The sequence below is a fragment of the Drosophila sulfurigaster genome, chromosome 3 (genome assembly GCF_023558435.1).
Source record: "Drosophila sulfurigaster albostrigata strain 15112-1811.04 chromosome 3, ASM2355843v2, whole genome shotgun sequence".
In the NCBI taxonomy this organism is placed as follows: Eukaryota; Metazoa; Arthropoda; class Insecta; order Diptera; family Drosophilidae; genus Drosophila; species Drosophila sulfurigaster.
Window position 1 is genome coordinate 33,052,353 of NC_084883.1, and position 23,055 is coordinate 33,075,407.

The 23,055-nt window shown below is 38.1% G+C and overlaps 2 protein-coding genes across 3 annotated transcripts in view; one reads left to right on the forward strand and one right to left on the reverse strand.

Moving 5' to 3' along the window:
* The window catches only part of LOC133841607 (uncharacterized), a 59,298-nt gene that overhangs the window by 30,286 nt on the left and 5,957 nt on the right, over window positions 1–23,055 (reverse strand). The window lies entirely within an intron of this gene.
* Window positions 12,587–16,561, forward strand: LOC133843083 (sodium-dependent nutrient amino acid transporter 1). Of its 2 annotated transcripts, XM_062276467.1 has the most exons (7): window positions 12,591–13,250; window positions 13,319–13,693; window positions 14,572–14,761; window positions 14,818–15,100; window positions 15,162–15,338; window positions 16,202–16,308; window positions 16,383–16,561. In XM_062276467.1, the coding sequence occupies exons 1-7, from the start codon at window positions 12,757–12,759 to the stop codon at window positions 16,449–16,451; spliced, it is 1,695 nt and encodes a 564-aa protein (XP_062132451.1). In that variant the 5' UTR covers window positions 12,591–12,756; the 3' UTR covers window positions 16,452–16,561. The 2 variants fall into 2 exon arrangements, 1 of the variants encoding a protein (XP_062132451.1); XR_009894468.1 differs by lacking the exons at window positions 16,202–16,308; window positions 16,383–16,561 and having other exon boundaries at window positions 12,587–13,250; window positions 14,858–15,100; window positions 15,162–15,301.

Genomic DNA, 23,055 nt, shown 5'->3' on the forward strand with positions numbered 1-23,055 from the left:
TCTTCCCACCTATCTCTTAACGTATGCCCCGCTGCACAGATCCAATTTACTCAAGTACAAAGACCTTGTCGCGTATATTGTTGAAATTTTATTGTACAAACATGAGAACGTACAACATGTGCAAGTAAGTGAGTGGGTATGGGTCTGTGTGTGTGTGTGTGTGTGTGTGTGTGTGTGTGTGTGTGTGTGTGTGTGTGGTTGAGCTTTATGGTTGCCACGTTGCTGTTTCTCATTTGTGTCTGTGGATTGGGGGAGGCACAAACAAATTCTAAGCTTGCGACCCGTTGTTAAGTGTCTGTTGTGGCCAAGTGTGGGTGTGTGTGTGTGTGTGTTCGTGTGTGCATTGGTGTGTTTTGGTGTGTGTGAGTACCGCAAAATAAAAACGATTTTTGGCAAACAAATCAGCTATACAAAAACCACAATACAATCACTGAAAACAAGCATTCAATGGCTGCTCAACAGGCCGCAGTTTTAATGCCCTTACACTAAGGACTTCAAAAGTAAATGCAACATCGAATAATATTAAAAGTACCTTATTAAAAATGTGTATAACAATTTTTAATTATGTTAACTCATTAATAAAAGAGTGGATAATAAATTTGACTATTAATATTAATTGCTCTGCATAACTATTTTAAAATATATTAACTAGATTATTTATACAAGAATAAATCATATGTTTGCCATTTAATATTTATTGTTTTTACAAACATTTATAGTTATATTAACTAACTTTTGGATAAAGGAATAAGTCATAGTTTTGCCTCTTTATATTCATTGAATATTTTTGTAATGCAGTTAAGCCTTGATTTATTTTAAGACAACATTTCGCAAAGTGAAGTAAATAGAAGCATATAACTTCAACTAATAAAATGGCATATTCTATGCAACATCATTGCGTTTAATTCAAATGCCGCCTGCTTACTTAATTAACCAAATAAAATACACCAAAACTTTGTATAATTAATTAGTTAATTCACTCTAAGCATTAAGATCCAACTACGACACACAAAAGAAATTAGTCAAAGCAAGAAAACCGAAAATTGTTGGCAACTGGCATTAAATTTAATTGTTTTGTTTTTTTAGATAAGTTACATAAGATATTAATTGCTAACAACTTTTTTTTGTAACGCCCACTTCCGAACCTGCAAAACGAAAAATGTCGAGTAACAAGTGGATAAAAACTGCTAAAGTTATTGCTGCAATCTAGCAATCTCAGGTCTCAGTTGCTTTGGCTGACAATCTGGTATATTTTGACCGTTATGGTGTATTCCGAATGCAGCACTTTATAAAAATACCAAACCTTCTGTATAGTTTTAGTATTTTCAGGTATGTTATTTGGTATATTTTATGAATAATACCGTACTGTTTTGTACACAATGAAATAAATACTTGAATACTTATTGTGACTCAATACTATTTTAAATTAAAGAAGCTTAATTTATTGGTTTTAGATACTGAGAAAATACATAAATTAAGTTGGTTTTTTAAATTATTTGCATTAGATACTTCTAGTAAATTTTTCATTTTTTAAAGTTTTCTTTTTTATGTGTATTTAAATTTTTGATAAAGTTGTCAAACTTTCCTACGCTCCCTTTGCTGTTTTATAGTTCGACTATAAGAAAATTGAGTCATATAAAAATCGTTAAAATAGAAACACGAATATAAATATTTGTATTTGTTGTGCTACCATAAAACAACAGCAATATATTTCCAATTTTATGCCTTTATTTATGCAGCTTACAATTCAATATTGCGCCATGGCGATTGCTACAAATTATTTTTTCAATTGTTGATTTTATTTCATTGCATTTTAGTGCATATCTGTGTTGCAGCTCAGCAAAAAGTCTCAAGTGTTTCGAACTAACTCTCTTTTTATCTCTATGTATGTGTGTATGTGTCTGTCTTTTTTATCCTCAGAGTACACAAGTATACACACTTAGTTGAATGTTTCTCTTTCATTTATTGCCTCAATTGTGTCGAGGCACTTTACTGTTAAAACGCTTTAAATAATTTTTAATTAAAACAAATGGCACTCGAAACAAAACACGCACTGCCAACACAAATCGACAGAGACAGTAAATGTAATTATATACACAGCGAAAGACAGAGAGAGGGAGAAAGAGAGGAAGAGAGGAAGAGAGAGAGAAGAGATGAAAGAGAGCACGAATTACGTGTTGTTTGTGCATGAAATCAAGTGCTGGTTGCTGTTGCTGGTTGCTGTTGCTGTTGCTGTGGCGTCGTCGTCGTTGTCGTCGTGCAACGCCAACTACGCACACACACCTACAAATTAACAACACCTGCAGCAATACACACACACACACACATAGAGTTACACAGACTGTATTCGTGACAAGTTTGAGACAAAACAAACAGCATTCTCAACTTTATTTGCTTTTGGGGTTTGGGGCTTTTGGGTGGCAACAACATCGAAAGCAGATGCCGACAACAGACCCTGAGTGCTAGAGAGGGAAAGAGGAAAACAGACTTTTCGCACCCGCGGCACTTTTCACGCTTCAAATTGGCCACACACACACACACACCTAAAGTGTAAGCTGCAGAAAGAGATAGAGAAAGCCATTAGCTAGGAGAAGCAACAGCAAAATGAACGCATTCAAACGGACACTGAACACAAATGAAAAGTTAATTCAACTTTAACCCAAGCAGTTTGCTCATAAAAGATGACCAAACCCGCCTCACTAATTCTCCCCCACTCTCTCCACTTTTCTCTTTTTATCTCCCTCTCCACTTTAATAACAGTTATTAGTTTCATATTTGGACTGGCAGAGCGTAGCACGAATTCCTAATTGTGCCTTATAATCTGCGGCATTTGTCATACTCGTTGTATTCCAATTCCTCTACTCGGGCATTCACAAACACTTGCCGCATGCCACATGCCACACACACCACATGCCCACGCAGTTTGATAAAATCCACTTAGCTTCTGTCTGGTCTTTTCATTTTTTTTTTTTTGGGTTAAGGCAGAGTCATGCTTTCGCTCTCTTCTCGGCTGGCATCTTATGGCCAAAACTCAATGGCGTCATTTTGCCGTTGTTGTTGTTGTTGTTGTTGACTGCGGCGGTGTCTCTGTCGTGTCCGATTTTATTTTCTTTCGTTTTTTGTTTGACAATATCAAAGTTGAACGACGCGTCGCGTCACTCAGCCACTTACCACTTGCCACCACTTGTCGGGGCAAGGCCAAAGACTGAGACTGAGCGACTGAGCTGAGCTCAGCTGCAAATAAATGCCATTTAAGGCCTTAGTATGCTAAACGACATTAACGTGGCGCCCAAGTGTCAGTTAACGCCTGTCAGACACAACAGTCACAGTCGCACAGCAAAACCGATACAAACGGAACGCAACAAACAAACGAAAGAGGGGTGCGGAGAAGGGAAAGCTGAAGCCGAGAGACGTGTGTGCTCAACTTTTCTCATTTCCCCCAAAACAAATTTACTACGATATTCCGCATACGCCACATGCGCCAAAAAAATATACAGCTTCAACAGGCAATTTGCGCTGTTGGATCTATAAAATGCCGAAAACTGTAAATCTGTTTAAATATATGTGATTGAAAAGCAGGCAAATAAAATAGAAAACATGAATTTGCAGATTTATAAAATAAAGCTTCAGCGCAAAATTAGTTTGATTAAGCAACAGCAGTAGCTGCATGCTTCTCAAATAACTAAGCTGAATTTAGTTTAATAAATAACAATCACAACTATTGAATTTCACAATATTACGCATACGCCACATGCGCCAAAAAAACAGCTTTAGCACACAATTTGCACTGTTGCATCTATAAAATGCCGAAAACTGTAAATCTCTTCAAATGTATCATATGATAGAAATTCCAAAATCCGGGAAAACAAACAACAAAAATGAAGTTCACCTAACAACAATTGAATTTTAGAATTTATGAAACAGAGTTTGAATCAAGAGCAGCAACTGCAATAAATGTAGTTTAATTCAAAGTCAAGCATAACTCTCAAATTGCATCATATTACGCATACGCCACATGCGCAAAAGCAATTTCAACAAGCAATTTGCGTTAATCAAACAACAATTGAGTTTGCTGATTTATGAAGCAAAGTAAAAGTCACTAAATTAGAAACAAGTTTATGTCTCTTAAATAGCGATAAAAGTTGTTTAAAATAACAAACTGAAATAATGTCAATTATAATTTTAAAAGTGCACTACATAATCTGTTGCTTCTTTAATTTTATAAAACGCTGGAGAACTGCAACTGTAACTGCAAAACTGTAGTCAAACAACAATGGCAACATTTTATCAATTTTGATTGCTAGTTATAATTGCATAGTATGTCTTTTATATCTGTTATGAAATATCTCAGTTTTACATGCTAATATAATTCAAATAAATTCATTTATTATAATCAATATATGCAACGCATAAACCTGTAAGTATGTATAACAAACAGTCTTTTCCATTCATAAACTCGATAACATTGTTTGAAATATCCAACTTTGCTGCAGTTGCTATTTCAATCAAATTAAATGGAGTTGATCTAAAGTCAACCACAACTATCAAATTGCATCATGTTTTCTGCTGCTGCTTTGGTTTCGTTGCTTGATGAGGCAACAAAATGGTGGCAAGCAGCTTGTCAATTCTTTCATTGTCCTGCCTCGTTATCCTTGTGTCACTTGTGATTCAAAACTGAGAGATTGTGGTCAGAGGGCGGTTGGCTTAAAGACGGCGTTGGCGAAAGCCCAGACGGAGGCGGCTTCAACAATGTGCGCTGTCATTGTGCCAGTTAAAAGCAAATTGCCACAAATGTTGCACAATGCGTACGTGTGTGTATGTGTGTTAGAGTAGGAGTCAGAGTCGGAGACTCGACAGTTCGTGGCTCGCGAAAGTACGACTGACAGTTTCAATGAATGCGAAATTTCTTTGGCTGAGCAAATCAGAGTTTGGCCGCAGCAATGTTGACTTGCCGCACAGCACAGCACAGTTGATGTTGCAGTTGTTGCAACTTCTTCAGCTGCTGCTTTTCTCGCTTCGCATGCAAATTGGCCTTTTGGCATTCGCTTTTTTGCTTTCATTCTCTGCGATAAGGCAACTAGCTAACTGCCACTCGAGACAACGTTGGTTGTGCAACGTGCTGCAAGTGCCGCAATTTCAGTTTAGAGTCAACAATAAAAATTTCGTTTTTGGGCAAATTAGTTTTCATATTTAATAGTGCATACAAAGTGTCACGTGGCATTAAACTAAGAACTTTAAGCTTGAAATGGCAATTGAAATTACCTGCCGCACATGCTACATGCCACATGCCACATGCTACCTGCCAACTGCAAACTGCCAACTGTCAACAGGCAACTGTTTGCCCTGTGCTGCAACACAAACACGAAGAGGCACAAGGATCTGGGTTCTCGGAGTTCTTTTGCAAAACTTGGACAAAAATTAGACGTGGCAAGCAAGTAATGGAGACAGCAAATGCTTATTATTTGCATAAATTGCGCCAGCCACACACATACCTGCTAACCGTCACACACCTACACACACACCTAGCTAAACAGAGTTTTTTATTCGAAAAATGCAAATTGTGTTGGAAATTTAAATGTCAGCTAACAATTCACTTGTTAAACTCACATTAACAACACAAACTGTGGCTGCCACAAGCGTGAGTGGCTGTCGCTGCTGCCACTGTTGCTCCTGCTGCTGCTGCTGCCACATGCAGCCACCGCAGCTAAGCGAGAAAATTTCGTTACTCATGCGCCGCGTGGTACGCAACGTAATTTGCCGCGGCTGCTTTGCTTTTAATCGAAGAAATTGGCAACAGCGAAATGTGAACAAATTGCAGCTTTAAAAAGTGCCTTTAAAAAGAAAACACGTAAGAAGATTACAGCTGAGTGTTCTTAACTGTGAGATACCCTCTACCCGTTTTAAATAAAAGCAAAACATTAAACAGTTCGGTATTAGATTTAAGATATATCAAATAGTATACCACAAAAATACTAAAAATATTTTAAAGCAAATTTTTGGTATATTAGTATAGTACTGCATTCAAAATATACCATAGAGTATATTGATGTACCGCAAAAATATACCAAATAATATATTTGGTATATTGCTATAGTACTAAATCCAAAATAGAGTGCAAAGTATACCAAATTGTCGTTTTTTTTTTTCATACAAAAGAATCTCTTAAACAATTTATACAATTTTTATATGATCGCAACCAGAGTAACGAATCTGAAAGATTATAGTTTTTATTGTATTGTTATCGAATTGCGGGAGCCAACATTTTGAAGTAACTTTGATCTGCGTGAAAACATAAAAAATGCTGTCGAAAAGGAATAATAGCTTTATAGTCTCTGAAATCTCGGTGTTCATACGGACTATCTATAACATATATAGTATATATCGTCTCGGCTGCTAATCGGATCGGAGAAGGTTCCTTCTTCTGTTACATACATTTGCCTGCCTTGCAAAGATTTTTATACAACTCCATCTGCATTTTGTTACTTTAACAGGGTAAACAAATAGCTAAGCTAAGGCGGCAGCTTATCATTATTTTTCCACTTCTTGTGCTCCTTTTTTTTGTCGTTTTTGTGTGTGGGTTATTCTAAAGCGAGGCTAAAAAACTTGGCACACAAAACTTTTCACTTTGTCGTGCTGAATGCGAATGCGGCTTTGCTTTCCTTCTTTTTATTGTTGTTGTCCTTGTTGCACGTTGTTGCTGTTGTTGTTGTTGTTACTGCCACTGATGGTGGCATGCGTAACAGCTTTGGTTTTGCTATTCGATGTCAATTTAAAGTTTACTTCGTTTTTTCTCATTGTGGCCGGATAAAGTTTCAGCGCAAAAAGTTTTTCGCATTGTTCGGGACGCAGCTGCCGGCTAGAAAATCGGTCCTGGGCCCGAGACCAAGACCGAGAACGAGCCCGGGCAAAGGGCCAGGCTAAGGATAAGAATATATAAGGCCAAGACTGGGGCCAAGACTAAGGGCTAAGCTAGGTGGCATAATCGATTTGGTTTTGCGCTTTGCTTTGCCCATTGCCGTTGCCTTTGCTTTTTCATTTTAATAACTTTTTGCTGCCCAGCGCAACAAAAGTGTGTGGCAACAATTACGTGCGGCAAACAAGCCAACAGCAACGGCAAACTGCAATCGACAATGGCAACAATGGTGTGGCAACAACAGGACCAAAAAAAACATAGACGTGGAAAACGAATGGAGAAAAAAACGGAACTAGGAGCAAGGTAAGAAAGAGTGTAAGAGCAATGCCAAATTGGGTTAAAGACTTCGCGCTTGCGTTTGCTTTCCCTTGACATTTGGCGTCAGCTTCGAACTTTGCTGTGTGTGAGTTTGTGGCAGGTGATGCTGCCGCTGTTGCCGCTGCTGTTGCAAGTTTACGCCCCATAATTGAGGCACGCGCCACAACAAGCGCGGAGTGCAACAACAAACCGTGATTGTCCTGAATATTTTGGCAAACAACTCTCCAGTGAATTTGACTCATTCTCTCTCTGTTTTGTGCGATAGATATCTCTATGGATAGTTTTGGCGCATAAAACTGCAAAATCCATAATTCATAATTCGCATTTAATAGGTAATATTTCATAACAGCTAATTTATTTCGATTATTCAATATATACATAAACCACAGGAAAATGGCTTGGAAACCACCCAAAAAAACACACACACACGCACACAATTCCATTTATATTTCAGCTGGCTGACAGTTTAATTCAATTGAAGTTGATTAAAAATTAATTTCAAATTAAATGTGCGCTCAATGAAATTGCTATACTGCATTCAATGAGAGTGAGAGCAGAAAAGGGAAAGGGGCAAGAACTCATAAGAGATTATTGACATCAAATGTCAGGGGTAAATGAGGTAGTTAAAAGCTGTCAGCTAACGTAGAAATTCGACACATTTTTGCGCAGACAAAAAACCACAACTGACCCACTCAGCCATCGAGTCACCCTGTCACCCAAGCCACCCTGTCACCCAAGCCACCCTGTCACCCGAACCATCAAACCACATGGCAAAAGTTGGCAAACACACACACTCGCACATACAATATTGAGGAACTTATACAATGCTGACTAATAAGTACACGAGGCAGCTCAAGCGGAAACGGAAGTTGTTCCAAAGTCCGTTGAAATCAATTTTAAAGGTAAACTTGTTACAAGTTACAGCAACAACATTCGAAACACACAGAAACTAATTGCAATGCTCATTATACCCAGTAATTGCTGCACATTCCAAGGAGGGTGGCCCAAGCATTTGTGGATTAGTAGTTCAAGTTGTAAATACAACATTATGCGTAATAAGCTAATTAAGGAAAAGTGCACAATAATTGCTAAAAAAAAAAAAACCTAATAATAACATAATTATGCCATATTTACAAATTTAGTTGTGTGTTTCTAAATTATACAAAAAGTGTATAAAAATAACTGTTGTGAAAATTGTTTGCAGAAATTACATAAAATACTCATGACATACCTATATACATAATGTATATAATTTATCTATATTTACGAATACAATTTCATAGAGAAGTGCAAAAAAATGTACTAAACAAATATGCAAGTCTTTGTTTTAATTTACAATTTTAATAATAACACAAATTTTTGCTTTTATCTTTTTTGTTATTCATTCTACTAATGCATCTTGATCAAATTTTTTGTATGCACTTCTTAATTTACTAAAAATTGTGATGTTTAAGTCGGCTGCTTTTTTAGTATTATTTTTAAGCTGTTGTCATTTTTACATTTGCAGCTACATCATTTATTAATACTAAGTAATACTGAATAATTTAATATAATTAAAATTTATATATTTTATGCAATAAATAAATAGAAAACACAGTACTTAAATTTATAAAAGATAAATTTGCAAGCACGTAAATATATTTTAGGTGAATTTGCAATATGTCATTCTCTATAAATTGTATTGAAATTTGTTGATAGTAGAATACACAAATAAATTAAACAACGTTGAACTAACAAATCACATTACGAGTATATTTGATTTTGAAAATTCAATTATGGCAATTAGCAACTGCAATGTCAGATTGATCCACTGATATTTATCTGAATTTATGCTGTGTGGCAGCTACTTTGATTTAATGTGCTGCTAATAGAAGCGCATACATTAAGCTGCTCATGTAAATATGTTTAATAAACACACATAAATATTGTGTCTGTCATCACAAATCACTGGTCTACGAGGAATAGCTCAATTAGTTACAATTTCATAATGGGAAATGCGCAATGACATAAATAACCCAAAAAATATTGTTCCATATATAATGTATATAGAATCAGTATAAGCTTTAATACCCAATTTAGCTCGAAAAGTGGGTAACGTTATAAAATTCCCATAAGCACAATTCATTTAACAATTCTATTTCATCTACACAACCAAATTGAATACATGCAATTAAATATTTATTTATTAAATTCTACGGGTCATCTGTCCGTCGAGCAGAGACAACTTTTGCCAATTTTAGTTGCCACTTTGTTGTTGCCAAAGCTGTTTCAATACCCGCTACAAGTAGAGTAGTGGGGTATAATACTTCCTCCGACTCCATAAGTGTATAAATTTTTGATCATTTAGTAATTAAATAAAAATTGTCAAATTTATTTAATAAATTAGCCGACAAGCTGATATATTATCTAATATATATCATATTTTGACAATAACAGTATAATGATATACCAAATATATAAAAATATACCCAATTTTATGGTATATTGTACTATTTTTTAGTATATTAATTTGGTATGTTTCTTAGAATAATGCCACAACACAAAGAAAGACGTCTTTGACGCCTTAAGGGTTATTTAAGAAATAATCTGACGCTCTGGTATATCTTATAAACTATAGTTCATTTTGAAAGCATTAGTTATTTTCCAGTATATTAATTTACATTATCCATTACACTATATTTTAAGACTAATTTCACAAAGTTTTGGTCTTATTGAAAATAGGTACCAAGTATATCACAGTCGAGCACACTCAACTTTTTCACTTGTTGTTGTTGTTAATGGGCCTGCGAAACGTTGTTGCATTGAAAGTTGCTGCCTGTGTAACTGTGGCTGTTATCGATTGTTGTATACATGCTATATATATATATCTATATGCGTGTATGTGTGTGTGTGTGTGCGTGTAACACTTACATATGTAGAAGTGTACGTGCTCCAGATGCGCCCCATTAGCGTCTCGCTCCTCTTTCCTTGGCAAAAGTTTTTGCGAAATTTATTTGCCTCATTTTGTGCACATTGTTTGGCTGTTGGAATCTGCGTGTTGTGGCACGGTAAAGTTGCAACGCTTGCAGCAGCAATTAAAAGCCAGTTCCCCTCCCCTCCCCAGCCATCCCAACCCTTTTACAACTACATCCCTATATAACGCACTGCACTTTAATGAACTCCGACCGAAAAACTTAGTTTTCAGCTACAGCTAATGGCAATTTATGTGCGTTAATAATCGCTTAAAAATGTGAGAGAGAGCGAGAGAAAAACATGTGTGCAAGAGAGCGAGACGGCGGCATAAATTACCCGCAATTTCCAGTGAACGTCTACAATCAGCGTTATCAAAGCCATTTAATTCTCATAAATCTGGCAAAAGTTGTTAAAAAACCCATTTAAAACTGTCACCATAATGAACGCTCAGCATATCCAGCACTTTGATTCCATCTTTCCGCATCCCCATTTCCACAATCCGCCCCCTACTTTCTTTCGCTTTCTCTTGCGCTTTTCTCAGTCTTGTCTTCAACTTGGCTGCAACTGGAAAATGGCTGCTGTTGCAGCTGCAGCCAAGCAAAGCGGCGGTTGCCATCCTGACAGCCGTCTTCCTTTCGCTGGGGATGTTAATTAGAAAACTCTTGAAAATTATTAAAAACTTTCGTGTGGCTGTCAGTCGGACCAAAAAGAGAGAGTTGTCAACTTTTACTCTACTCTACTCTCTACTCGGCTCTGTCCCAGATACTTAAAAACTTTGCACAGGTTCCTTCCCTTGTCGTACGAAACGTATTATCAATTCCTTTGCCGCTGCCACTGCTGCTGCTGCTACATGATACTCTTCGTCAACGTATACGTAATATTTCGTATGTGACAAGTTTCATAATGAAATACTTGATTGCCAGTGCAGCCAGATACTTTAAGCTCCCCAGCAGCAAAGCAATAACAGCATGCAAAAGCGAGTACACGCCAAAGTTCAGCTGCAAGTTGAATTGCATTTGCAAATGCATAAATTATGATACACTTACAACTGTGGCAGCTATGCGAGAGTTGATAGTTTTTACGACCAGCCTGATTGTCGGTGCTGCCTGCCAGCTACTTTTATTACTTTCTACGAATCACTTTATGCGCTTAATGACAGGGTTCATTCTATTCTCTGGTTGAATAGTGTTCCTAAATGCATAAACTAAATTGCATTAAATTAACTACATTTCATTGGTGGTTAAATTTGCTGAATGACAAACGTAAATATTTTCTCAGTTTTTTGTGTTTCGCCCTCTATTTGGAAAGTTTACTAACATAAATATTTTATTGCTATCATATTATTTAGGAAATAACTCTCATAGTTGAAATGAAATTTAAAATGCAGTTGCAACTGTTTATTTTCTTTATATGAAAAACGTAAATGTTTGCATTACATTTTGTATTTTTTTCAGTTTTTTAAGTCCACGTTAAAAGTTTATTTATTTTAAAAATGTTGGCATGCTTGAAGCTAAAATATTTGTCCACATTGTGATTTTACTAATATAACTAAATGATTGCTATCAAATTATTACATAATTTAATAAATTAGTTTTCATTTGAAATGAATGAACATACATTGCAGCTGTTTATATGAAAAACATTATTATTTTAAGTTATTTCTTTAGAAAAGCTTCAACATTGTGATTTTACTAATACAAATAAACGATAACTATCATATTATTATTTACGATATTAAATTATGATCGAATATTGAGTTGACGCCATTAATTAACAATGTTTTTAAGCATTTCCTCACAGCCAATCAACTGTGATTAATTGGGTAAATGCCGCCATTTTAATTGGCAAACTAACACAAATTCAATAAAGTTCAAGTAAAATAAGTATGTTCAGTATACATTACATTTAATTTGCCCAAGTTTTGCTCAAAAGTTTCTGTACAATTTCTATTAAGCACTGCGCAGTTGAAGCATTGCAATTTCAATTAGATAATTGCCACGCAAATGTGAAATGTAAATGAGAAATAACACTTTCATTGTTTTTGCGTAATACTTTTTGTCAATCACACAATAGTTTTCTTAATACTCTAATAAGAACTTTAAACAATTTTCCATTTGGCGTGTTTCACCCCTTTTTGTGTGTGTTATTGTCGTCAATTTGACGCTTCATTCAGCAGTTTAAACATACAATAAGCAGTCAGTCACTAATAAATAAAAACATAACTAATTTGCACATGCTGCCACAGTGTATGTAATCGAAAATGCTGAACGACAAGCGGCCTTCTGGAGGGTCTGTTGTATCAAGTTCAAATGCAAATGCACTTAGCACCTTTTATTAGTGCCAATTAAGTGAAATTCTACAAATAGACGTACGTCTAGATAAAGATATAAATTCAACTGAACCAGACTGAACCAGATAAGCCGGAAAAACAATTTCACAATGCGACAATCTGCCACAGAAACACATCTCTCGAATCTCGAATCTCAAATCTCTGCGGTTAGTCGATGTGCGCTATTCTGTGCCTTTCGGTGACATCAGTCGACTGTTGAATCTCAAAGTGTACAGTGCCTAAGATGTCGCAGACTAAGATACAAATCACAACGAAGGAGAAGCCCAAGGAAGAGTGGGGCAATGGGCTGGAGTTTCTCTTCTCGTGCATCTCGTTGTCGGTGGGCTTGGGAAATATTTGGCGATTTCCCTACATTGCTTTTCAAAATGGTGGCGGCACCTTTGTCATACCCTATTTGATTGCCTTGCTCGTAATTGGACGACCCGTTTACTATTTGGAGATTTCGCTGGGACAGTTTCGTGGCAGCGGCGTGTTGCGTGCCTTTGATCTGGCGCCCATACTCAAGGGCGTGGCAGCGGGTCAAGTGTTGGCCACCGGCGCCTCCATCACATACTATTCATGCATAATGGCTTTGACGCTGCGCTTTCTGTTGGCCTCGTTCAGCTCGCAGCTGCCTTGGAGCAGCTGTCAAGAGAGTTGGGGCAACGTTTGTTACGATGGCACCAACTCTGCCCTCAATGCCACTGGCAAAATGTCGCCTGCTCAGCTTTACTTCGAGTAAGTCTCAGAGTGTCTCAGTGCTTTCTCAATTATGTGTGAGCTTGAATATTTGTTGCCTTCTGCAGACGTGAAATACTGCACGAGTTGCCCAACATTGACAATGGCTTGGGCATGCCCAATTGGCAGCTGGTTGCCTGTCTTGCGGTTGCCTGGCTGATCATTGGTGGCGTCCTCATACGTGGCATCAAAAGCAGTGGCAAGGCTGCTTATTTTCTTGGCGTCTTTCCCTATGTGGTGCTTCTCATCCTGCTGCTGCGTGCTGTGACGCTGCCTGGTGCCTGGGATGGAATTGTGTACTTCTTTAAGCCTCAGTGGCGAGAGCTGCTCAATCCTCTAGTTTGGTATGCGGCTGTCACGCAGGTCTTCTTCTCGCTGGCCATTTGCTTTGGCACTCTAATCACTTACGCCTCGTATAACAACTTTAACCGAAATGTCTACAAGTAAGTTAAGCTCAGATTTACTACTTTACAGTATTGAATCATTCGTGCAAGAAGAATTTTGAATCATTTAGTTTGGTTTAGTTTTTTTACTTTTGATCTTTCATTCGTGAATGAACTAATACTAATTTTTCTTTATTAACGTGAAGTAAGTTCACCAACAAAAAGAACTATCTACAAAATATCCGATTGACTTTACTCAATTGTTGAATCGAAGGAACAAATATGATCTGTTTAGTTAAAATGAACAAACTGATTAAATTCACGTTTATCGATTCTTTATTCTTCAGTTCAATTTTGATCCACAGTTCATTCTTGTTCAATTGGTTACTTTGAATCTTTAGTTCGAGAACAAACGAACAAATATTTCTTATCCATTAAGGAACAATCGAAGTTCTTTGCCTTTAATCTTTAGTTCCTGTTAATTTGTTATGTTTGTAACTGTTCTGTTTTGATTATTTTCTTTTAACATCTTCGATTTTTCGTGGCAGAAGATTCCTTACTTATCGTATGTTTAGACATATAATAGTCAAATATTGAATGTGCTACAAGTATTACTTTCCATAAAGAAAAAACAAAGGAAAACATAATAAAACTAAAGGGTAAATAACAGAAATGAATAAAACAGGAAACTAAATAGAAAGGAACAAGGAAAACTACCTATTTACCTAAACCAAAAATAGAACAGGGAACAAAATAGAAAGGAACAAAAAGAACAATCTTGTTTCCTATGCGACGAATGAAACAGGAAACAAAGTGGATAGTCTCAAACAGAAAGACCTACTTAACTGTTAAAATATGAACAAACTTATTCAGCGAATTAAACGATGTGTGCAAAACATAACTCTATAACATAATTAATCATATTTTCGGCTCTACAGCGACATTGTCATCATTACCACCATGGATTCTTGTTCCTCCATTATCGCGGGATGCATCACATTCGGCATACTGGGCAACTTGGCCAAACAAACAGGCATCACGGACATTGCGAGTGTGGTGAAGGGCGGCGCTGGCTTGGCCTTCATCTCGTACCCGGATGCCATTGCCAAGTTCGAGTATGTGCCACAGGTAAGGTTTCGAGAACGTCGTGCGCCTTGTGCGCTTTAAAGCACAACTACCTAAAGATGTTCGCGGTCCTTTTCTTCCTTATGCTTTTCGTCTTAGGCATTGGCAGCACTGTCGGCATGGGCTCCTGCATTCTGCGCGTCATACGCGACCAGTTTGGTAAAAGAGCGGGCCCAAGTTGGGTGCTGGCTGGCGGTCTGGCAACGTTGGGCTTTTGTGTGAGCATCGTTTACATGACACCCGGTGGACAATTTATCCTCAATCTGGTCGATTTCTATGGTGTCTCCTTTACGGCATTGATACTCGCCATTGGCGAACTGCTCGCCGTAGCCTGGCTTTATGGTAAGCCTTTTCTCTCTTCCATTGCTTTCACACTTTGACCGCATTGCTTCTCAATTAACAGGTGTGCGACGCTTTTGCGCTGATATCAAGTACATGATGGGCATCGAGACCGGCTGGTATTGGCGCATCTGTTGGGCTTTTATTACGCCTGGACTGATGACCGCCGTCCTTGTCTATATGCTGTTCGACATGTCCGCCCTCACGTACAAGGGCGTGGCATATCCTCGACTCGCACACGGTAAGCCAATTAGTTTTATTACTCAGCTCGCAGAAAAATCAATAGTTTGGATTCACAAGTACTTTGTCCATAACTTTATCTGTCTTTATCTTTTACGTGTTTCTACGTAGCGAACTTGAAACATATTTGTGTTCTACTAGTTACAAACTAATCTAGCCGACAGTTTATTCTTACGTGCATTGCAGCACCTTTACAAAGTTTAAGCATTGTAAAAAATATTTTTAAAATTTTATTGAAAGGTTTCTCAGTTTCCATTATCATGACACAGCACGCTTACATACATACATATATCTAAATGTTCTCAATTGCAATACCCTACATCAAGCTAGAGTCATAGAAATGTATTTTTTATGAAACGTAGCATAAAATATTAGTTTTAAGTCGGAAGTAATTAAAAAAAATTTTAAAATGAGAAATATTTGATATTTACTATATATAGTATATTTGTACCCATTTAGTATATTAAAAAAAAAAATGCAGTTATACTTTTTTAGGTCAAACAACTAAACAAATCAACACTATCTTAGTTGCAGGCCAGTACTTAGTGTTTATTTTACTACTAATATACTAAATGATAATTATTTAGTATTTTTTATATAGTATATTACTACACAATACTAACTTGGTTGTTATTTAGTATTTATTTTACTACTAATATACTAGTAAATGTTTATGTACTAAATGAGAATTATTTGGTATTTTCTATATAGTATTTTAGTACAAATTTAGTATATTTCAAAAACAAAATTGCAGTTATCACACTTCTTCTCAGCCAAGTAACTAAACAAATCAATACTACTTAGTTGCAGCATAAATTGCAGACAATACATTAGAATTGCAATTTGTTTCAATTTGTCTTTTAGTGTTTGGCTGGTGCCTGTCTGCCTTTGGTCTGCTGCAGCTGCCCGGTTGGGCCTTGTACGCCGTCTACCAGCGCCGCAAACAAACCGCAAACAGCAGTTTGTGGCAGGTGAGTTTGTCAACTTAACAGTCTAATTAACCATCGAGAGTTGAAACCGTATTTTATTTTTTTTTTGCACACAGCGAATCCGCGCAGCTTGCCAACCCGATGAGAGCTGGGGACCCGCCAATGCACAAGTGCCACTCGAATAGATGACGTTGCGTATACGTAATGTGTTTGTTTTAGAAGAGAGAGCAAGTGCTTAGTTTAGAGTTTAGAATGCGTACAATAAAATTGCACACTTTTGGCATTGGCCATAAAAGCACTAAAAATACGGGAATGCGGGAAATAAATTGCGTTTTGTGCGGGGGAGGCAAAAGCAGTCAGCACATTAACTCAAATGGTTGTGGAGGATGAAGAGAATAGTAGAAGGAGGAAGCTGCCAGGAGCAGGCAAAGAGAGCGAGTCAACCGAGTGTATAGCAATGCTTTTAATTACCCCAGGGCGCAGCCTGTGCCACATCATGCAGCATGCGGCATGCAACATAGAAGTCAATGGGCGGACAGCAAGTGCAACTGCAACTGAAGCTGAAGCTGCGCTTTGTTGTGTGTGTTTGTATGTTTGTGTGTGTGCTTGAAATGCCAGACATGTCGGCAATGCGGAAATGCGCAAATATCAAATGAAAACAAGCGACTAAAGTGAACGGAACGTAAATAAAACATTTTCCTAGCTGTTGTTCAACGTGCTCATTTAGTCAGTGTGCGACAGAGATAGAGCGATAGGGAGAAAGAGAGAGCGAGAGCGAGTGAGTTGTGAAGTTGCGCTGCTGCTGGGCAACAAATCAAAATGGCGTTCATTTCACACACAACTGTACAAGTATCCATCATTGTATTGGTGAATGCGTGTGTGCGAGTGTGTGTGTATCAGTGTGTGTATCAGTGTGTGTGTGAGTGACAAAGTTGAAAAGTAAATATGCAAAAGCGAAGCGTGCGAAATGTTATTCAGAGTTTGTCGTCCATTTTGCCAGTGCAACGATTTCAGCATATGACAACAGTGTGTATAAGTGTGTGAGTGTATATATGTGCGTGTGTGTGTTATTGCGCGCATCAGTTGTCAAAAAGTGACAGTGTTAAATTTTTTCATTTACCCCCAGCTCCTTCGCTTTTAACCCAGCCAGGCTAACGGTCTTTTGTTGTTGCCGCTTTCATTTGCAATGCAGACACCAACAACAACAAGAACAACAAAGAGAATAAGAAGCAGAAGCAGAGAGACAGCAAGTACAACAACAAATTGAAGTGTATGTTGACTTTGACTGACGCGTTGTTAGCCGTGAAGTGTGTGTGCCCAGCGACGTCACAGCCAACTGGCATTGCGTGCCTTTCTTGGCTGACACACCCACAGCAACCAACACACACACACACATAGCAATATACGCCACTTTTGACGGCGTCTCATAATACCCTGTATTAAAGCGTTGTCGCATAAGAGCTAAAGTACAAACTTCGTGAAAGAAATCATTGTAAATTTGATTTACAGGGTATTTTCCCAACAGAAAACAATCATTGAAACATATCAATATTAATGACTCTTTAATTATGATATAGACTAGCTAATTACTTCTATCAAGTGTGCCTTTAGAGAGTATCTTTTAATTGCTTTCAATTAATTATTAATCCAGAACTAAACAAACTTTTTTGATATCTAACTTTCACTTTTCTACGCACGCCATCTCTTGCTCTACAAATAATTTGAAAAATAATGTTAAGCAAATTGGCCATTATTTTCGTCGAAATAGGCAACTAAACAAATGTCGGATTATCTGCACATAATTATTAATTTTTACATGCGAAAATAATTCATTTTATAGCATACCTAAAAGTTGTTTTAACTTAAATGTATTAAATATATTAACAAGCTCACTGCTTGTAAAATCTAGACGAAAGTTTTGTCTATGAATAAGAAGAAAAATTTAAATTAATCAAAGCTACTGTCTTTGATCTTTATATATATATAACTATAACTTTAAAATGTGTATCTGCAGCAGAAAATATATTTAGCAAATAGTGAATGATATTTGAAAAGGGCTTATAAATTCAGGAGTAATATTTTCAGTGAAGAGTATTTTTATTTAATAGAAGTATCAACTGTAAGTGCATTTACATATGTTTGTTAGATATAGATGTAAAATTCATATTTTAATCTAAATATTCAGCAATTCGTAATATTCAAAAGTTACTTGGAAAAAAAGAGTAATATTCTCAGTGAAGAGTTATTGACAAAATGGTTATATTAATTTTTATAATTTTAGTCACAGAACATATTATTTTAACTAACTTTACATTAAAAATTAACACTCTTTATGAAACAATAAAATTTTGAACATAAAAATTAAGTGTTTTCTAAGTTACAAGTTAAATGGATGTGAAATTCAACTGGAAGTGTTTTCTGTGACACTGATTGGTAAGAATATTTCATAAAAACATCATACGTAGCTGCTTTATACAAGGTATCTCTAAGTTGCCAATATGGTCTTTGAAGTAGAAATAGAGCTACATTTTAATAGAGTATCTACGTAGTTGGAACTCTGCATTCTTCTTGGTTTTTCTTTTGGTTTATTGCTTTAACGATGCGCGTAAATCTTGACATACTTTTTTCGAAAAGGGGGCGTCACATGGCAGCTAAAAGGACGGGCAAGGCACAACAACCCAAACACACACACACATACACACAGGGACACATATGTATGTACACACACATGCATAGACAGACGCTAGCTTGCGTTATTAGTAGCGCGACTGAGTTCAGCATGCTTCAGCTCAGCCATAAAGTATGCTTCATATTCGTGCAGCTGTCAGAGGCACACACATACACACACACACACAGTGACACACACACACACATACAAGTAGACAGTCAGACACATACGTATGCATTAGACAAGTGGCCCAGCTGTCCACAGTTGACTGGCCATTCATCCAATTCCTGCATCCATTTATGTAAAGTGGCTCGAGTTGTTGAGTCAGAGCTAAAGAACATCTGCGACTAGAAACTTAGACGTTCCCCGTCGTCATCTCTGACTGCGTCTGCCATTTACCTGCATGACAATTTCAAGTTGCTGCAGCAGACACACAGCAGAGAGATGACTCCATTTGCCTTTGCTTTACTTCTACTTCTATTTTTTGTGATTATGAATATGAGAGCAACTCTCATCGAGTTGCCATTGCTTGCTGAATTTATGGCAAAAAGTGTTCATAAAGCAAAATTCTCTCTACCTTCCCCTTAAAACGTTTATCATGTTCTACTGTTGCCTGTTTGCTGACAACGTCAACAACGTGTCGTATACTTAATATCAGCCTCGAGTCCTCTGGCTGCCAGTTGGCTTTTGGTTAAGTGCACAGCAATTGAAATTTAATTGCATTACAGTTGAATATCGATAAACTGAAGTGTGGGCGTATTTCATATCTATGTGTGTGTGTGTGTGTGTGTGTGTGGGAGCATATCCTTAGACCCTGTCATTAGAAATTAATTGAAATAGTTGTGTTGGCCACTTGCTCAGTCAGTCATTAGCCACGTTTGGTTTATGCATGCCACGATTAGCTACCAAATGAATCAAATGTCATCTGTCAATTATATACATAGTTACGATTAAATATCAGACATATTCGTTGTGTGTATACAATAACGAGGCGTCTCTCTTGGGGTCTGACGTGAGTCTTGCTTTCCACTTCGTTTATTATCTAATTTATGCCGTTTACGAGGCATTTGCCGCTTATCAGCGTCACAATAAATTAAAAGACAGCGCGCTGATGGATGCCCACGCTGTTAGCTGCTGCTCCTCCAGCTGCAGGCGACGCCTCTCTGCCTCTAAAGCCAATTACGCTTATTACATAATTCAACAACAATAACAACATCGGGGAGCAGGAGGAGGAGGAGGAGGAGAAGCATGGCAGGCGCAGCTACCGTGAAGATAACCTAAACGAATGTTGTTCAACAATGTCAGCAAAAAAAAAAAAATACAACGAAATCGAAGCGGACGCAGTGGGGAGCTTTCCATGGGGAGTGGGGAAACCCCTGAGATTGTGACTGCGGGGAGGAGAAGAGCTTGGGTAACCTGTGGACCTGGCATCTGCTTGACTGACCACACAACAGCAACAGCAACAACAGCAACAGCAACGGAAAAAAAGAAGTAAAGTCAAACAATTAAGACGGCCTAAAAGCCTTAAGAGCTGCCTCCATTCTTAGACAGAAGCCGCTCCCTCCTTGGGGCCACTCCCAGGCAACTAGGAAAGAGATAAAGAGAGAGAGAGTGAGGGGAGCGTGTCTGTTCTACATAATGTGCAGAATTCAATAGCAAAGGCAACACACACAAGAAGGACTTAAAGGAGTTTCCATGCGTGCTGACAACATAATGCGAATAATGTCCAAAAAAAGAATATTTTCCATGTTCGCTAATGTCTATCTACATATATCCAACTGTTTATCTGCTGCGTGCGACGAGTATGCGAGGTGTTAGAAGGGAGTGGGGGGGGGAGTGGGTGAGGGTGAGGGTGAGGGAAGAGCCAGCGACAGTGAAATCCTATTAAGAAGTTTGCTATCGCAAATTAAAATCTAAATACGCCAACCAAATGACGGCGACGTCTGCACCACGGGGCAACCAGAACAAAAGGCGTTACGTTTGCCCGCTGTTTGCCACGCCCACACACACACACACACCGAAGGCAGTCTGCTTACATTTTGAATTATAAGCAAAGCGCAAATTTAATAAAGGTTGTCCCTAAATATACACGCCAAGGCAGCAAACACACAGACTAAAGACCACAAAGACCAAGAAAAAGTCGAAGACGCAGACAAGGACGAGAACGAGGACGAAGGCGAAGGCGAAGACGAGGCATACAGACTATGACAATGTCAAAGAGTTTGTGCACGCAACGTAGGCGTGGCAGCTGTGGCCCTGGCCCCAAATGGCAACAACAACAACAACAAGGACAACATCGTCGGAGACGGCAAAGTTTTCACTTTTATTTTTCATTTTGCTTGACTGGCAAATGGCAAAAGTTTTCCCTTTTTTTTCCGAAGGCTTTTCTTGCGTTGCCATTCGCAACTTTAAGCCTTTATTAAATTGTCAGCAAGTGTGCGTGAGAGTGTATGTGCGAGTGTGTGTGTGTGTCTGTGTGTGTGTCGCTGAACAACGCCAACAATTGACAGCAAAACAAACGATTGTCATTGTCAAGTGTGTGCGTCAACCTTTGAACCCGCCTCGGGGCACAGCCTGTAAACGTGTCTCTGTCTCTGTGCCTGTGTCTGTGTCTGTCTCACACCCCACACACACTTCTTGTTGTCTGGATATATGTGTGTGTGTGTGTGTGTCCCTTGTCATCCTTTTGTGTGCGAGGCAGCAGCCATGCTTCAGTTCTTCAGCTTGCTCTCTCGTTTTAAATTGAATTGTTAATTTTTGCTTACCCTTTTTACATCATTTGCGATTTCTTCTACGCTTTTCCCTTTTCTGGTCAACGGCCACAAGACAGCAAAAAAAAAAAAAACAAAGAGAAAAAGGGAGCTGGCCAAATCCTTTTGGCTGTCCCACATTTTGTTAAGGCTTTTGTGCGCACTATGTAAACATTGCCTGCCAGCGACAAACAATTGACATTTGCTACGACTTTTCCCACAGCTGCCTGCAACAGTTTGCGGCAATTGAAACAATGCTAAAAAAGACACGGATGTTCCAAGGTTAACTCTATCTCTCGCTCGCTCTCTATCTCCATCTCTCTCTCTCTCTTTCGCTCTTTCTCTGCAGCCTCCGTTTGCTATTTTTAGCTATTTCATTGCTGTCATTTGCATATCCCGGGTCTACTACTATACTATACTATATATAGATAGCTTTCCGTTCCGTTCCGGTTTCAGAGTTCTTGCCGCATTGTTTGCATTTGCACTGCTCCATTCAGCGTTCAGCGTTCAGTGTTCGGTGTTCGCCATTCGCAATTCGCCATTCACCTCTGCCAAAAGCATAAATCAAGCGCAAAGCACAAATATTTTGCCAGTGACAACAAATATATAATGACCTCTCTCCCTCTCTTATCGCCGCCAGCCCATTTATATTCCTGCCTCCGTCTGCGGCACTCTCCAATTGCTTTGGCAGTTTTACCTGGCTGTTGACTGCATTCATTGCTATTCCATTTTTTTTTAACTCTGTTTTTTTTTTCCTTGTTTTTTAAATGCTCTAACGGCAGATAAAACAACGTTGGCGCAAAACTTGCGCATGGAATATTTTAATGTCTGAGCTGGCCGCCATCTTCTGACTTCTGTCCCGACTCTCAGACTCATTCTCGATTCTGCTGCCCCATCACACTCACATATTTATAGCATACTTTTCAACGCAGTGTGCTTAAAAGATATTCAATTTTGTCGTTTTCCCAGGGTATCTACACGTCTACCTATAAGCATTTCTAATGCTTGCTTTTTGCATGTTGTTTTCATCGGTTTTTTTTTCTGCAGCCAAAGCTTGCGCTTTACTGATTTCATTTTGATTACGGCAAATTGTTTTTAGTTGCTGTCGCTGTTGAGCCTTCGTCTCTCTCTCCATTCTATTTTCTATTTCACATGCTTTGATTTGGTTTTTCTTGCATTTTCAATTGCGGTTTTTCTGCGCCATCAAGGCTTTTTTCTGCTTCGACGTAATAAAATATTATTTATTAAAGCGTCATCAGCGATCACAGGTCGCATAATTATTTTTACGAGTTTCGCTTCGATGGGACATTACTTTCGACTCTTAATATCCACTCGTAACTCCTATGCAGATAAAAATGGCGTGTGCTCGCG

Bases quoted from the DNA above. Each gene is read 5' to 3' on its own strand.
- LOC133843083 (XM_062276467.1), top strand. From the start codon at position 12,757: ATGTCGCAGACTAAGATACAAATCACAACGAAGGAGAAGCCCAAGGAA. The intron at 13,694-14,571 runs GTAAGTTAAGCT...TCGGCTCTACAG, and splicing joins TTTAACCGAAATGTCTACAA to CGACATTGTCATCATTACCA. The intron at 16,309-16,382 runs GTGAGTTTGTCA...TTTTGCACACAG, and splicing joins CAAACAGCAGTTTGTGGCAG to CGAATCCGCGCAGCTTGCCA.